This window comes from Musca autumnalis, unplaced genomic scaffold (genome assembly GCF_047663935.1).
Source record: "Musca autumnalis isolate F117 unplaced genomic scaffold, ASM4766393v1 scaffold_1, whole genome shotgun sequence".
NCBI lineage: Eukaryota > Metazoa > Arthropoda > Insecta > Diptera > Muscidae > Musca > Musca autumnalis.
Genome location: NW_027411644.1, coordinates 110,601,736 through 110,619,941, shown reverse-complemented (window position 1 = coordinate 110,619,941; position 18,206 = coordinate 110,601,736). Strand labels below are relative to the sequence as shown.

Here is an 18,206-nt window from a genome sequence, read left to right as displayed (position 1 = left end):
ATGAAGATGGTTTGGGGCACAAGGTATTAAAACAGTCATGGTATTTGTTTTTTGGATTTTTGAGGAAGTAAAATACCTCAAACCTAATAATGATGATGATGATAATCATCATCATCGTCATAATACAAATAACAATAATGAAGATGAAACTAAAAACGAAAAGTTTGTTCAGTTTTTTTGTCTTCATCTTGGTTTACTGTTCTTTTACAATTGCCATTATGGTTGGTGTTCGGGGAATTGTTGGTAATCATAACATGACTGGCCATGATCACCACAATTTAAAAGCCTTTTTCATTGCCATCATTGTGCCATATTGGGAATGTACAGAGAATTGTGTGTTACTTGTTTGGTATTCTATGACATTGGCTGTTATGGTAGAAGGGATTATTTGCCTTTTTGTCTCTCACTCTCTTAACAAATTGTTTACCTTTTTAAATAATTGTTTTTTTTTTTTTTTTTTGTTACTCTAGAAATCCATTTTTAGTCTTGGAAATTTGTCAAGCCTTCACGTGTAGAATCCTTGATAAAATATTAAAACATAATTTTTCTATGGAAATCAACGAAAATCAGAAAACGTATGTCAATTTGTATTCACAAAGGATGTGCGGTGCATACTTTTAGGCAGCACATATTATACAAACACGTAGCAAGAATTTTATCATGCAAACTTGTAATTGTAAAAACATGGGTAAATTAAGACTTACCAAAATTGTAGATGTAAGTAATGAGAAATTTTTAAATTAACGTACCTGGAATGAAAACAAATACATGTTGGTATTTAGATAAGTGATGAGAGATAAATTTCACTTTTTAAAAATGTTTATTTAAACAAATTATCTGCGCTTTAATTAATTTAATTAATTAAATAAATATTTTATAGTAAAATATATACTTATATACGCTGATTTTTAAGAATATTTTTGATAGATTATAAAAAAGGGTTTCGAGGAAATCAAAACCTAAAAGCGTCAATAGAGGATATATAAGAAAATATATTTGAAAAGGTCTTAGAACTATAACTGTGGATTGCCATCCTGCTTGCTCCCCGTATCAGCTGAAAATCAGTCTAGAAAATCTGTCACTATAGCATTACACGTGTCTTTTTCTAAGTAGGAAGGCCATTAAAAGTAACTTGTACCTCGCAGTTTTCATCAAAGCCATGCCTTTTTGGATGCTCAAATATTTGGAGACTTGTATTAATTTTTGCAGATGAGTACTAATTTTCTCAGGCTCATATTTTGCAAATCATAAGGATTTTGGATTTACAGGGCGAGACAAAGTGGTAGCTCTTATCATAAATATTTTGAACATTTAAAATCATTTTCTGACGTTGAGTTGAATTATTTACTATTTCAGACTTTCTCTAGCAGATGGCTATTCAAACTCTTATCTTTGGGCTGATTGAATACCGGCTACACAGCCGAAAGTAATATATTTAAGGAGTTTTCAGGATTTCAACGGTAAACTTTACCATGGAGGTGTATAGGAGGTAACCAGTAGAAGGTATATTGATATAGTTCCGAGTTTAAAGTCACATATCAAAATGTTGTATAGTTTAAATCTTCATTTATCACAAAACTATTGATTTTTATTTCAGTAATAATTTCCACAAGTGACGCCTTTTCGTGACGCCGCACACTGGTCGAAGCCATTGATCTAGCGGCGCGAAAGTCAAAAAATCAAAGTATAAAATTGCGAAATCTTTTCCATTGTATCGATTACAGACACTCTGCTGACTAAAATTTTGTTTTAAATTTTTTGTTGTTATTAACTGTCAAGTGCAAGAAATTTTGATGCATCCGATTTTAACAAAATTTTTGCTAAAACCCTGATTTCATATTTGTTTAATTGTTTAATAAATTCGTAATAAAACTAAACAAAGTTTATTTTTTATTGATAGGGGAGGGTGTAAGTTAAATTTAAAAAAAAAAATTGGGGCCTGAAGTTACTTAGGTATATAGCAATAAATTTTCAAAAATTAATATAATTTTTTTATGTTTTTTGTGAAATATACTTTTGTTGAGGTTCAGTCCAATTTCTTTACTAATGGACTACCTACTAGTGGACTACCTAGATTCCGAACAAATTAGCTGCAAATAGGTGCAAATATTGCTAATAAATGGTCTTGAAAGATAGCTTAAATCCTCAAAATACCCAAAATCTGTGCGTACAGTTATATGGGGGCTATATAGAAATGTAGACCTATGTTTACAATTTTTGGTGGAGAAGATGTATAACCAACGAGAACCTCCTATGCCAAAATTCAGCTTATTTGGTCTGAAAATGTAAACAAAATCCTAACAATACCGAATATTGGGAGGTACAGTAATATGGGGACAATATTAAAATGTAGACCTGTGTCCACAATTTTTAGTGGAGGATGTTTGTGTCCACTGGGAACCCCAAATACCAAATTTTACCTAATTTGGCCGGGAAATGTAGCTTTAAAGCCCCAAAATACTGACAATCGGGAGGTACCTTAAAAGGGGCCTATACCCAAACGTGCACCTATGTCCACAATTTTTGGTGGAAAGGTTTAGTGATCACTAGAAACCCGAAGTACCAAATTACAACTAATTTGGAAGGAAAGTATGGCTTAAATCCTCAAAATACCGAATATCAGGAGGTACCGTTATATGGGGGATATACCAAAATATTAGCCGATTTGGTTCATATTTAGTCCATTATTACCCACGGAAACAGACATAGTTTGTGCAAAATTTCAGAAAGATATCTCCATTAGAGTGGGGCGATTTGAACACCATCACGGGCGCCTGGAGTTTACTGAGCAAAAAAGTCAACTAGACCATATGTCTACGGTGAAAATCGAGCCCCCGGATTTTGACTTGAAGTTATTTTTCAAGGATTTTTGGATATTTTGGCATATAAGAACCAAACCACTGAGTTTTTCGATCCAACACAAATACAACAATTGTAGCCAAGACAATAATAAAGAACTCTCTAGTACATCGCAAGAGCATTGGAACGCTCCTTCAGTTAGTTATGGCCTCGAGAAGGTGCACATTTTTCGGAAAATATCGATAAATGACACTGTGCTACAAAATGGGACTCAAAGTCAGTGGGTCGAAAATTCCTTTTGGAGATGAAAGCCCTTGGTGAGAGTACTAAGAACCCAAAAGGAAATAATCACCATAGGTCAAGTTTCCGAGATATCGCGTGATTAATGGTTTAATTTTGGCCCCTTAATTTGTGAGAAAATAGCTTCATATCTCTCTAAAGCGTTATTGTATCTTCATTTGGGCATTACATTTCTTCGGTCAAATCGAATGGTGAATCTTTTTGTAGAATATTTCATCCCTCTAACTCAATTCCTTTCATGTCCTTTATTTTTTGAACCGTAGTAAAAGTAACACAAGACGAGATTTTACAGCATCCAAATATTCTACAAAAATGTTGTTCAGAAGATTTTAGGTACGGTTCCCATTGATGACCAATCGATATTTCCCCGTTTTCATGGTCCTTTTTGACATTTACCCGGTTTTTGTTCAGAAAACTATGTTTTGTTTTTATGTATATTCGTTATTGGTCTGTGGTGCTTCTGAAATACTTACCATAATTAGCTCTTGTAATGACGAACACGTTAATAACAAATTTTATTTGAGGAAACAAAATATCTCACCGTAATCCTTGACCACCAGTAGCGATGGAAGAGGACTATTGAGTAGCGCACAAAGAAAGACTTAATCGCACTCTACTCCAATAAGAACTCAATATGTAAAATTTAGGAGGTCCAGACCTCAGTTTATATATTGGATTTATAATCCTGTGGCCTATTCCGTCTTGACATATAAAGACATCCGTATGTTGGCATACGCTCTGCGCAAAGTCAAGAGCACTCCGCTGACTGCATTAAACTGAATAAGGCTGCTGGAATAGTCTAGTTTAAGTCAGTCAGAAGCGCTTTTAGACTCAGGGATATGAGCTGTTTTGGACACGCTTCTGTCCTCCACAAAGGAGTCTCCCTGGCCCCTGTGGAGATCAGTGATTACCTTTGACCAATACTCAACTTCAGAGCGGCTATGATCTTGATTTTACATGGAAGACTACTTCAACATAGATTGCTCATATTGCTATTTTAAAAGCCCTGGAGCTGGAATTAAGTGGTTTTTAGACGCCGCCACATAAATCATTCCTTATAAAAGCCAGGGTTGTTAACATGTGTAGAGATCTGCTAGGAAGGCTACAGAACGAAAACACTGTTTGTTGTCGAGAAAGAGATTGCGAATATTACAATTTGAACGACATCCGTTTCATACAGTTTGCAATCGGTTTAGCCCGGTCCGTCCGTCTGTCTGGCTGCTGGAGCAGACGATAACTCTCGAACATAAAATATTTTGTCCAAACATACATAGAACTAGTTCGAAGATGGGCCATATCGGTACACTCTCTCTGGTACCTTACCCACAAAAACTCAACAATTATCGGTAAAATGGTGCGCACGTTAACTCTCGAAGGGAGTAACTGATCTGGGCGCTATTCCACAAAACAACTTATCAACTTTTCATTTTGCACTTAGCAATATTTTGATAATTCGCAAATTTTTCTGTTTCACAGAACCCTCCTTATTTTTGATAAGTGATAAGTTGCTAATGATAAGTTGAGTTTGCTAAGTTTTCAGTTTTCTGTTCCACAGACGTCCTCTTCTGCTAAGTGAAAAGTTGTAACTGCAAACTCTTTCGTTCCACAGATAACATTGCATTTTGTTTTTGCTGACCAAATTTTGATAAGTTTGCCTAAAATTTTCGGGGTAAACGTTCTCTTTGGCCATGTACATTGTTAAAATAGGTAAAGTTTTTAAAACGTTACGAAGGGTGATTTTGTTTGGAAATATTGAAAACACGATAATGACAAGAAATTATAAGGATCCACCCCCTCTGAACTTCCCTCTGCAAACTTCCACCTTCAGAACCATCTGAACTTCCACCCTGCGAACAACCCCATTCCAAACTTCGACCCTGCGAACCACCCCATTCCGAACAACACGCTCCGCACCACCCCACAAATCACTTAGACTAAACTCTATTTCAGGGTTTTTTATTTTATTTTTATTTTATTTTTGCTTTACTTTTATTTTTATTTCATTTTTATTTAATTTTATTTTATTTAATTTTATTTTTATTTTATAATTATTTTATTTGTATTTTATTTTTATTTGGATTTTAATATTATTTTATTTGTATTTTATTTGTATTTTATTTTTATTTTATTTTATTTTATTTTATTTTATTTTATTTTATTTTATTTTATTTTATTTTATTTTATTTTATTTTATTTTATTTTATTTTATTTTATTTTATTTTATTTCATTTTATTTTATTTTATTTTATTTTATTTTATTTTATTTTATTTTATTTTATTTTATTTTATTTTATTTTATTTTATTTTATTTTATTTTATTTTATTGTATTTTATTTTATTTTTTATTTTATTTTATTTTATTTTATTTTATTTTATTTTATTTTATTTTATTTTATTTTATTTTATTTTATTTTATTTTATTTTATTTTATTTTATTTTATTTTATTTTATTTTATTTTATTTTATTTTATTTTATTTTTATTTTATTTTTATTTTATTTTTGCTTTACTTTTATTTTTATTTCATTTTTATTTAATTTTATTTTATTTAATTTTATTTTTATTTTATAATTATTTTATTTGTATTTTATTTTTATTTGGATTTTAATATTATTTTATTTGTATTTTATTTTATTTTTATTTTATTTTATTTTATTTTATTTTATTTTAATTTTGATTTTTCAAATTAAATAAACGCCACCAATGTTTTATTTTATTTTATTTTATTTTATTTTATTTTATTTTATTTTATTTTTATTTTATTTTATTTTATTTTATTTTATTTTATTTTTATTTAATTCTTTTTTATTTTTATTTTCATTTAATTTTCATTTTATTTTATTTTATTTTTATTTTGTGTTTATTTTATTTTATTTAATTTTTCTTTTATTGTTTTTTTAATTTTTGTTTTATATTTGCTAAGTACAATAAGAGAAACTGAAAAGAAATTTTGTGGAACAAAAAAATATAATTTTTCAAAATAGCTACTTTTTGAGAAGTGCAAAATGAAAAGTTGATATGTTGTTTCGTGGAATAGAGCCCTGGCCCAAACTTTGAACATCGAAATATTTCTACCATACATCAAAATACTGATTTTAGACCCTAAGTATGTTTGGACAAAATCAGACAATATATCTCCGTTCGTCTGTCTCTCTAACTGGACAGAATGATATCTCTCTCTCGACCACATCATCCAACAGGGTCTCACCTTTCGGTTTCGTAATATATTGTTCAAGTCTATAATTCTTGAGACATTGTTCCAATGTCTCTAAATGACCCTGCTGGCATCAACTCAAATGATTGATGAACACAAAAAATTTATGAATCAATTTGGCCGAATCTTTTTACATGGTACAATTTATTTCCAGCCTTACATCAAGTTCTATGAAGGATTATATTGGAAAACACCTCCCCCACAGAAGTTCAAAATTTTTCCTAATATGCAGTTTATGGGCTGTTCGAGGATCGTTTCCAAATGAATGTACTTACTGAATGGGCTTCTTGTGGTCCTGTTTACAGCAATATAATGTTTTTCGTGGGCAAGTCCATGCTTTCGGACATATTGGTCCACAAGTTCTAAAAAAATCCACGGTGACACCTAAAGTGCCTGATGGTCACGACAAATATCGAAAGGAGTGATTGACATTCGTACTTCAATCATGTACATATGTATGTCTCTTAAAGGGAGTCCTCGATTTCCTCCAATCTTTGCACATCGTAATCGTTCATCCAAACTTACGTTTAATCCGAAGATGGGCATCTGTCCACTTCTTCCCCTTTCTTGAATAAAGCCCCGAGAAAATAATAAGTTAGCCACTCGATCTTAGAGTCATAAAAAAGAGAAGTGACACTTGAGATTCTAGAGAAATTTAAGAACTCTATAGTTCCATAAGGCTAGAAAAGGAAAATAGCTTACAGCAAACTTCAAAAATAAACAAAAAATCTAACAACTCATCGCTTAGAATATATTGTAGCAAACAACAACAGCAGCAACAAGTACAAAAGAAACACGAATAACAACAATCCATGGTTTTATAAGAATAATAACGACGAAAAAATAAGAAGAATGCTCGTTAAACAATGTTCAGTTGTTTCTGTTGCTGTTTTGTTCATTTAAGCCATGGCTTAAAAGATTACAACAACACAATACAATTGGCGGGGAGCATATTAAAACAAACAGCAACAATAAGAACAACAAAAGCAACAGCAACAACAGCTAGTACCCAAAGAAGAATAATAAGAAGAAAATAACATACAAAAACAAAACAGCAACACACATTTTTTCCTACTTTCCAGTCAAACTACTTTAAGTTCGTTCACCGCTCGAGCTACTTACTCACAAGACAAGACAACGAACTACACGATCGCCAGGCATACATAGATGGTGACGTTGAAAGAGCGTTCGCGTTAACGTTGGCAGAACAGCCGAAGAAAACACCGGCTTGAGAACTAAATCTAAATATTATGCTTGGAGTTTTAGAAAGAAGAACAAAAAACACGAAGCAATGGAGGGGGAGGGGAATATGACGACATAATAAAACTATGACGGTTATAACATAACATTGGGTCAATAGAAGGGGGGCTCTGGTTGGGTGAGTTGGCGGGCCAGTTTAGCTTAAAAATAAGCCAACATTGAGGGTTATTACCAAATGTTTTGTTTCTCTATTTTCGGTAGTTTGTCTTTAGAAAACAATCAACTTGGCTCATTTTCCAAAGGCCAGAATCACAAGAGGTAACACGTTTGTTGTAAATTAGACTTTACAACAATAGCAACAAACACAAGAGGAGGTTTGTTAAAATCCGCTGTTATTGTTGTGGCAGCTGTTCTACTACTCCTCAGCATTTGTTATTTTGGGTTTATCACATTAATGCTCATTATTGTTATTAACTTAATGTGGACTACTCTATGGCCTATGGGGTCGGTTGGTTGGATAAACGGTCGGTCGGTCGTTAAGATGAAATTTGTTGTGGAAGGGCGTACCATTCAGTTGAACGAACCTTAGAACACACACAGACACATCGCATACCTCAAACTAATGATTATACAACGAAGCGTTAAAGAAACAATAAAAAAATGCCATGCCGATAAAGAGCATCGTGGAAGTGAAGAAGAAGAGGAGCGAACCTAGAATTACTGCGAACCATTAATGTTTTGTTAGTTTTTTTTTTTTTTTTTTTTTTTTTTTTTTTTTTTGACTGACCTATCTTATGATTTTGTAAGTGGGTAATTATCAGATCAGCGAACCCTTAAAAATAAAAGCGGAAGTAAACTAGAGAATAGCATGTTAATGACAATCATGGGCTCATAACTAAACTTTATGTGTTCAACATTAAGCATGTCACTAAAGGTTTCGGTTTGAAAGAAGGAGGAGGATGTGGAAGAAGCTAGCGGAGGAGGATCGCAAGGCCCTTAAAAATTATCTTAAAAAAATTCAAATAAAAATTCATAAAATATTAAAAAAAAATAATCAATTTAAAAAATCAATAGAACTATTTTAAAACCTTCGTTTTAAGAGTCTGAATACGCTTCAAAAATATTTAAAAGAACGCCTTGGACGGGGATGTGGCCCTTGTTACGGGGGATACTAGAAAAGTTTCTGACCTAATAATGAAAACGCGAATATTTACCATCAAAATAGTTTTATTGTTTTCTTAAGTAGTCTCCAGCTTGATATTTACACTTTTTAATGCGCCCAAACCTATTGTCGAATCACTTTTTCCACTCCGATTGAGATACCTCCAAAACATGGTTTTTGAACGTTTTAATAGCATGTTCTGGGGGCAAAAATCGTTGACCACGCCTTTTTTCTTGACTTGCGGGAATAAAATAAATTAATTTGGTGCCAAGTCAGGTCTGTACGGCAAATTACCCAACTACATGTTCGTGTTCGTTTTTATTTTTATGTCTTGTCTTTATCGGTATAGAAAATAACCCCGGACCATGATTTTGCTACGATTGTCACCGTCTCATCGACCATATGTCTGTGTCAGTAAGATGCAACGAATGTCGTGATGGGGTACATTTCGGGAATGGTTCAGGCCTGACCTTCCTGAAGGGGTATAACGATAGGGATTGGCGAAATTTCAATGCGCATCATGAGCTATAGCATTCAACCCTAGAAAATGGTCAGAGATGCATAGCCCTAGATAGTTCCTCATTTGGCACCGTAAACGAAGACGCACCCACCAGGATTTTATCGTCTTTGCATTATTTTCTACTTGGCAATGATAAATAAGACATGTAACAAATAAAAAAGTATCAGTCGGCTTTGCCGACAGAGATATACCCTCAGCATGCGTATATTGAAACAAATTTTTCCCAAAATACGTATGTATTTAGGGGGTTTTAAAGATTTTGGGCGTTTGAACCGACAAAAATGTTGATTAGGATTAAAGATCAGTTTTGCGGAGGAGATACTAACACGAATGGATCGACATTGACCGTTATGGAAGTGGATCTCCAGCCACTACATATGGTGCCATAGGGGGTTTTTACACTCTTCGGGCTGTTTGCTCAAGAAGTATGGACTTGTCACTAAAAAAAACTTTTGCCATCGTAATTGAGGCAGGGAATGCAAGTTGCTTGAACAAAAATCAAAGTGATTCGATATGAGGTCTTAAAGTGAACTTATCCGAAATTTTGTGTGGGAGGTAACGGATGGAGTGGGCAAATATAGCCCATATTTCAACCTGATCTATATCTGGTAGATATATTAGGACGTGTAAAGTATAGAACAATTCGGCCACTCCCTTCAAGAGTTACCGTACGAACAATTTTTCCGAACATGTTTGAAATTTTGTGAGGGGAGGTACCTCAAGGAGTGGACCGATATGAGTTATGTTCAAACTTAAACTATGTTTGGACAAAATATTACTAAGGACATATTTTTGACCGAATCGGCAGATCCGTTCGAGAGTTATCTTTCGCTCCAACCACCTCACACGGTGTCATAGGGGTTTTTTTTGCAAGTTTCATGCTATTTTCTCAAGAAGTATGGACTTGCCCCTGAGGAAACTTGTACCGTCGTATGGAGGGCAGTGAATACAAGTTGCTAAAACCAAAATCAAAGCGATTCGAGAGATGGCCCTAAACTGAACTTTTCCGAAATTTTGTGTGGGATGTACCCGAAGGAGTGGACCTATTGAGACCATATTGGAACCTCATATTGCTCTGGTAGAAAGTTTACGCTATACAAAGTATGGACCAAAACTTTCACTCCCTTCAAGAGTTATCGTGCGCACAAACTTTCCGAACATTTTGGAACTTTTGTGGGGGAGGTACCGGAAAGAGTGGACCGATGTAGCTCATCTTCGAACTTAAACTAAGTTTGGGCAAAATATTACGAAAGCCAAAATTTTAACCGAATCGGTTCATCCGTTCGAGAGTTATCGTGCGCTCCAGCCAGCAGGACGGACAGACAGACAGACAGACAGACGGACGGACATGGCTAGATCGACTCCAAATTGTCTGAAACACATTTCGTCCAAACATACTTGGGGTCTAAAACCATTAGTTCGATGAGGCACATTTTCATCGTATCAAAGTGTATATACCCTCCTTATCCTAAAGGTTGAGGGTATAAAACTGGGACGCGAGAACAAAAAAGAAAAGAAACTGGTGTTATTAAAAGTGAGCAATGCAAAAAATAAAATAAATTATAATAAATGAAAATAAAATAAAAATAAAAGAAAATAAAATAATTAAAATAAAAATGAAATAAATAAAATAAAAATCAAAATAAAAGAAAATAAAAATAGTCTGGCTTATTCCCATTGTTGTTGTTTTAATATTTAAAACAACTAATTTATTAGTAGAGAAGGTTTGGCATTGTTCACCAAGGGGTAAGGCAGGGAGGACTAGTTTCGATCATTGCCACAGGAACTCATCAGTTCCCTTGTTTTTTGTTTTTTTTTTTGGATATTCTCCACCGAAGTTATTATTCAATAACTTCATCAAAAAAAAATTATACCCAAACATCAATCGTAAGCTCAAAGTATAAAGATGAACCAAGAAAAAACGTCAATGAGAAGTTTTTCTTTGGCAACCTGGCACAACCCAGACGAAAGTGTTTGCAAAACAAACGAAAACAACACAACAAAATGTTGTTGGTAGCTTTTTCTAGCCATAACCAACCATACACAAACCGTGCCAGTGCTTCTGAAATAAAAATAAAATAAATCAAATAAAAATAAAATAAAACAAAGATATAAATAATATGAACATAAACTAAAAATTAAATTAAAAACTAAAATAAAATAAAAATTACAAAAAAAAAAATTAAAATAAAATAAAAAAAAATAACATAACATAAAAATAAAATAATCTATATATATAAAAATGGTGTAAAAAATGTATAATAATTCATAAAATGAGAACGGCTAGGCCGATTTCTGTAAAATTTGTTGTCAGTTATTCGTATTTTCGAGGAGAAGGTCTTTACGGAAGAAAATTTTAGAAAATCTCTCTGGAAAAGTCGGAAAATTGGAAAAATCGAAAATTGAGTTTTTGTATGAAATTTTATTCCTTAATAGCGAGACGAAGTTCGCCGGGTCCGCTAGTATAAAATAAAAATAAAATAAGATAAAAATAAAATTAAAAATAAAATAAAAAATTCTGAAATAGGGGAGGGGGGTTGTTCGGAGTTTGGAAGTTCGGAATGGTGTGGTTCATAGGGTTGAAGTTCGGAATGGGATGGTTCGGAGCGGGTTGGTTCGGAGGTTGGAAGTTCGGAATGGGGTTGTTCGAAGGTTGGAAGTTCAGAAGGGTGTGGTTCGCAGGGTGGAAGTTGGGAGAGGGGAGTTCAGAAGCGGTGGTTCGGAGGGTAAAAGTTTGGAAAAATGAAACCGATCCTTATACTTTCATGTCATTACCGTGTTTTCAATATTTCCGAACAAAATCTACCGTCGCACAGTGCGAAATATGGGAACTTTAGTGGAACTTTACTCAAAAATTAAAATACATAAAACTAATGAGATTCTTGTTGAATTCTATTGCTAAGTATCCCATGACTAATGCCTCATATTCAGTTTTGCGATTTAACCCGCGAAACAACTAGAAATGCACTTAAAAGTTGCACTTTTGTTTTACAATATTTATTTTCTTAAAAAATTGCTTTTAGCTTTGCTTAAGTAATATAGTGATACAAACAAATTGTACGTTAGTTGACTATAGTTTTGGTTGCTATTATAATTCTCGAAAATTTTTTGATTATTTAGCGTTTATAGATTTGTAATATCTAATTAAGTTTGGTTGCTACCCGTTGCCCAAAAATGTGCCTTTTTAAAAGTCTACTAAATTCTTTTTTTATAAGTTCTGAAGGTTTTTTAATGTATTGTGGTGAATTGCAGAAAAAATCGCACATTTTCTGAGATGTAGGATATGTTTTCAATAGACAAACCAAAAATTAGCTGCAGGATCGCGCAGGTATGCGAGATATGCGACTTTTTTAGAAAGTCATTGGAATATTTATATATCTATATTTTTTGCAAATTTGATAAAAGAGCCGGCATTAGACGTCAACGTTGGTTTCGTTTATCCCATAATGGTTTCACCAATACTAAGAAATGTTGCTTTTAATAGTTTTATAACTATTCTTGCGAATTTCATTCACATTTTATAGAAAAATTGTCAAATTTGAGCAGTTTTCTCAGGACATCGTTAAGTACATACCTAAAACAAAGCATAGTTGCACCAGATGCTTTTAGGTGATATACTCATTTGCAGAACCGTGTAATAAGATAAACATATCCTCAGTCGAAACGTTCAATTTTTAAAATTTATGTTATATCAATGACACTATACTAAAAATCTCAAAAACAATTTTTTTTTCATTTACTAACATTTGTGGATGCTTGGGGGAGGGGCCAAAGCAAGGATCTATGCCCTGAATTGTTTTTTAGAATGGTTTCTATTCAATGAAGACAAATTTCAAAGTAAACCCAACTCGGTTGGCAATAATTACCTAACACCATTTAAATATGGGGTACCCCCTCATATTGGGGATATAGCAAAACGAGAATATAGGTACTTTATTAATATTTCGCAAAACGGTTTTCTTCCTACGAAGAACATAAAATACCAAAATGCAAACAAATAGATTGGTAAATGTGCTTGGAATCTAAATGTGGTATATTGGCCGGTACCGCTCAATGGGGGCTATACCTATACGCGAACAGATATTGACAATATTTTGTACATATGTTCTCCATCCACTGAAACCCCAATAAACCAATTTGCAGCAAAATCGGTTGAAAAATGAACCTAATACGTAAAAACGGTCAACACCGATATATGTGGGGACTATAGGAAACCGCAGGTCTATGTGGCCCATATTTATCCACGTACGACCCTCAACTATAAGAAACATTTTTGGAAAATTTTAATAACCTACGTTCTTCATATTAACAATGTACATTGGCAAAGAGGACGTTTAACCCGCAAATTTTATGCAAACTTATCAAAATTTGGTCTGCAAAAACAAAGTTTTCTGTGGAACGAAAGTTAAAAATTTTTTGCAAAATCTTAGCAAAATACACTTGGCACTTGGATAACGACCGGACAAAGACCAGTTTTTTTATGTCGATTGCGATCTTTTGAAACAGGAAGTTCCCCAAGAAGGGGGTTATATCTTCAGAATTGTTTAACCTCTACCTTTCTGAAGTCACTAGCCGGCTGTACTTGGAAAACAGATAAAGAAACCTGTAGTAAGCTACCAGTGTCGTTTGTCAACGTAAGTGATATGCAATGGAAGAACTAACAAACTTGTCACAATGCAACCCTAAGAACCGCGACAGGATGTGTTCTAATTTCTTCAATTTACATGCATGCATGAGGAGACTAAGATAACCCTATAAAAATATTCTTTAAAAATCACAGCTTTTTCACTGAAAATGTTGTGCCTACATTTGGCAAACTATTCGACTTTAACCACTGTATATATGTACATATGACCACTGTTTAATCTCTTCAAACCCGGCTGTATACTTTTTATATCCATTTCGTTCTAAATGTGTTTTACATTCTATAGTCCGAACAACATCGTCGTTTCAGGTAAATAAAAATCACCACAAAGTGTGGCCATAATCGTTAATGTAGCACCTTTTTTAGAGTTTAATGTTGCAGTTGTTGTTGTTCTTGTTTTGATAGGTATGGAGGTGCTCTTAAATGGTGGACGGTGATAGTGTTGCTGCTATTGCTGCTGGTATTGCTTTATTGTGGTTGGTGTTTGTTCGTTCGTTTAGTGATAGTTACAATTGAACCAAAGTGGTAAACTCTTCTGCAATAATATCATGTGCAACAACAACAACAACAAAAGAACAACAGCGTATTGAACATGGTATGGTCAGCGGCATCCATCCATCCATTTATCTATCTTGCCACCTAGCTAGGGAAAAACGAAACACAAAAACAAAACGACCTACGAGTACTCCTATTTTATATGCACCACCACATCAGGTGGCGGTATGAAGTAGCAGCAATAGTGAAGCGATTAACAGACAAGCACCTCATTTTCATTAGATGTGTGTTTCACAGACCTATCACATGTAAAAAGTTGGTTATACCAAGAAAAGAGTTAAGTGATTTTGGTTCAAATGCTCATTAAAATGTTCGAGGCGTTAAAAGGGAAATGATGGAAATGATCATAAAATGTGTCCAGTGGTGAGGTATTTGAACATTATATCAATACCAACGTACTATATGAAAGAAGTTCCAATTTGTGATATAATCTTCAATTTTTTCTCCAAAAATCCACGATTGTTACAAAATATTATTTAAAAAATCCACGATTGTTTTAAAAATATTGTTTAAAAAATCCACAATTATAATTAAAATATTGTTTAAAAAGTCTACGATTATTATAAAAATATTGTTTAAAAAATCCACGATTATTATAAAAATATTGTTTAAAAAATCCACGATTATTATAAAAATATTGTTTAAAAATCCACGATTATTATAAAAATATTGTTTAAAAAATCCACAATTAATATAAAAATTTTGTTAAAAAAATCCAAGATTATTATAAAAATATTGTTTAAAAAGTGGGTGCCACCGTGGTGCAATGGTATGCACGCCCGCCTTGCACGCAGATGGTCGGGGGTTCGATTCCCCGGCCAGGCAACATCAAACATTTTTCAACGGTGGCAAAATACCCCTCAGTAATGTTGGCGACATTTCCTGGGTATTTCAGCCTTGAAAAACTTCTCCACATGTGGTGTCTTAAGACACGCCGTTCGGACTCGGCGATAAACAGTAGGTCCCATATCATTGAGCTGGGGTGCACTCATGGATATGAGAGAAGTCTCCCTTGTCCCGTATGGGATGTTGTGGAACAATGTTTTTTTTATTGTTTAAAACGTCTACGATTAATATAAAAATGTTGTTTAAAAAATCCACGATGATTATAAAAATATTGTTTAAAAAATCCACGATGATTATAAAAATATTGTTTAAAAAAATCCACGATTATTATAAAAATATTGTTTAAAAAATCCACGATTATTATAAAAATATTGTTTAAAAAATCCACGATTATTATAAAATTATTGTTTAAAAAATCCACGATTATTATAAAAATATTGTTTAAAAAATCCACGATTATTATAAAAATATTGTTTAAAAAATCCACGATTATTATAAAAATATTGTTTAAAAAATCCACGATTATTATAAAAATATTGTTTAAAAAATCCACGATTATTATAAAAATATTGTTTAAAAAATCCACGATTATTATAAAAATATTGTTTAAAAAATCCACGATTATTATAAAAATATTGTTTAAAAAATCCACGATTATTATAAAAATATTGTTTAAAAAATCCACGATTATTATAAAAATATTGTTTAAAAAATCCACGATTATTATAAAAATATTGTTTAAAAAATCCACGATTATTATAAAAATATTGTTTAAAAAATCCACGATTATTATAAAAATATTGTTTAAAAAATCCACGATTATTATAAAAATATTGTTTAAAAAATCCACGATTATTATAAAAATATTGTTTAAAAAATCCACGATTATTATAAAAATATTGTTTAAAAAATCCACGATTATTATAAAAATATTGTTTAAAAAATCCACGATTATTATAAAAATACTGTTTAAAAAATCCACGATTATTATAAAAATATTGTTTAAAAAATCCACGATTATTATAAAAATATTGTTTAAAAAATCCACTATTATTATAAAAATATTGTTTAAAAAATCCACTATTATTATAAAAATATTGTTTAAAAAATCCACTATTATTATAAAAATATTGTTTAAAAAATCCACTATTATTATAAAAATATTGTTTAAAAAATCCACTATTATTATAAAAATATTGTTTAAAAATCCACTATTATTATAAAAATATTGTTTAAAAAATCCTCTATTATTATAAAAATATTGTTTAAAAAATCCACGATTATTATAAAAATATTGTTTAAAAAATCCACTATTATTATAAAAATGTTGTTTAAAAAATCCACGATTATTATAAAAAGATTGTTTAAAAAATCCACGATTATTATAAATACATTGTTAAAAAAATCAACGATTATTATAATAATATTGTTTTAAAAATCCACTATTATTATAAAAATATTGTTTAAAAAATCCACTATTATTATAAAAATATTGTTTAAAAAATCCACTATTATTATAAAAATATTGTTTAAAAAAATCCACTATTCACGGTGCTCTTGAAACAATTTTAAATGGAAGGTGCTTACACCTCGGAAGTTTTTGCGGATTCTGAAACTACAATGTTTGTAGATGAGAAAAATCAAAAAAAACAAAAAAAATCGCCGGAGCGCTTTTTAAATAAATCGCGATTTAAGTTGAAATTTTTAGGGGTTGTTTAGGTTTTCACGATTTTGCTTAGAAACCGCAAGTCCTATCAAAATGGGACTAAAGAAAATGATGTAGTTATCTACAAGATCGACATTTATGGTATTTTCGTAGTTTTTACCATTTTTGAGATATAGAAGTTCAAATTGGAATAATGCACTGACTGTATCGCCCCCTTATAAAGCAATGTCATGAAGGGTGCGCCTTAACTAACTTTTAATGAAAACCGCTTACACAGGGGAAGCTTTTGTGAATTCTGAAACAGCAGTGTTCATAGATGAGAAAAATCCAAAAACAAGAAAATAATCGCAGTAGGGATTTTTAAATAAATCGCGGTCAAAATTCACATTTTTAGGTGTTTTTTAGGTTTTCACCATTTTGCTTGGAAACCGCAAGCCCAATCAAAATGGAGCTAAAGAAAATGTTGTAGCTGTGAAAATTCTCTAGAGGATTGATGTTTATCATTTGTTCCCAGCCTGTACCAATTTTGAGATAAAGAAGCTCAGTTTACATTTTTAGGTTTTTTTGTTAGGGTTTCGCGATTTTGCTTGAATACGGTAAGCCTTATCGATATGGGACCTGAGAAAAAGCTGTGAAAATTCTCTACAAGATTGGCTTAAGTATCTGATCCTAAGTTGTAACATTTGTTTAGATATATGAGTTTATGTTGGGAATTTGCAGTCGTGACATTGTTTTAAAGGGGACGATAAAGAATTGAATTGAATTTGAATTGTCCCAATTTTAACTTCCATATCTCAAAAATGGTAAAACCGACGAGAATACCGTAAAGGTCAATCTTGTAGAGAATTTTCATAGCTACAATATTTGTTTTAGTCCCATTTTGATAGGAATTGCGGGTTCTAAGAAAACCTAAACAACACCTAAAAATGTCAACTTAAATCGCGATTTATTTTAAAAGCGCTCCGGCGATTTTTTTTTGTTTTTTGATTGTTCTCATCTATAAACATTGTAGTTTCAGAATCCGCAAAAACTTCCGAGGTGTAGGCACCTTCCATTTAAAATTGTTTCAAGAGCACCGTGTATTATTATAAAAATATTGTTTAAAAAATCTACGATTATAACAAAAATATTTTTTTCAAATATCCACGATTTTTATAAAAATATTGCTTTAAAAAATCCACGGTTATTATAAAAATATTGTTTAAAAAATCCATGATTATTATAAAAATATTGTTGAAAAAAGCCACGATTATTATAAAAATATTCATTAAACATTTTACGATTACACTGTGCAACATTT

General features: G+C 31.9%; 1 protein-coding gene across 1 annotated transcript in view; it reads right to left on the bottom strand.

Moving 5' to 3' along the window:
• Nucleotides 1–442: 442 nt before the first annotated feature.
• LOC141404703 (maternal protein pumilio-like) overlaps nucleotides 443–18,206 on the bottom strand; it is a 551,168-nt gene continuing 533,404 nt past the window's right edge. Inside the window, exon 9 of the mRNA XM_073988353.1 lies at nucleotides 443–749. Coding sequence (XP_073844454.1) covers nucleotides 741–749 — 9 coding nt within the window. The 3' untranslated portion in view covers nucleotides 443–740. The remainder of the gene's footprint in view (nucleotides 750–18,206) is intronic.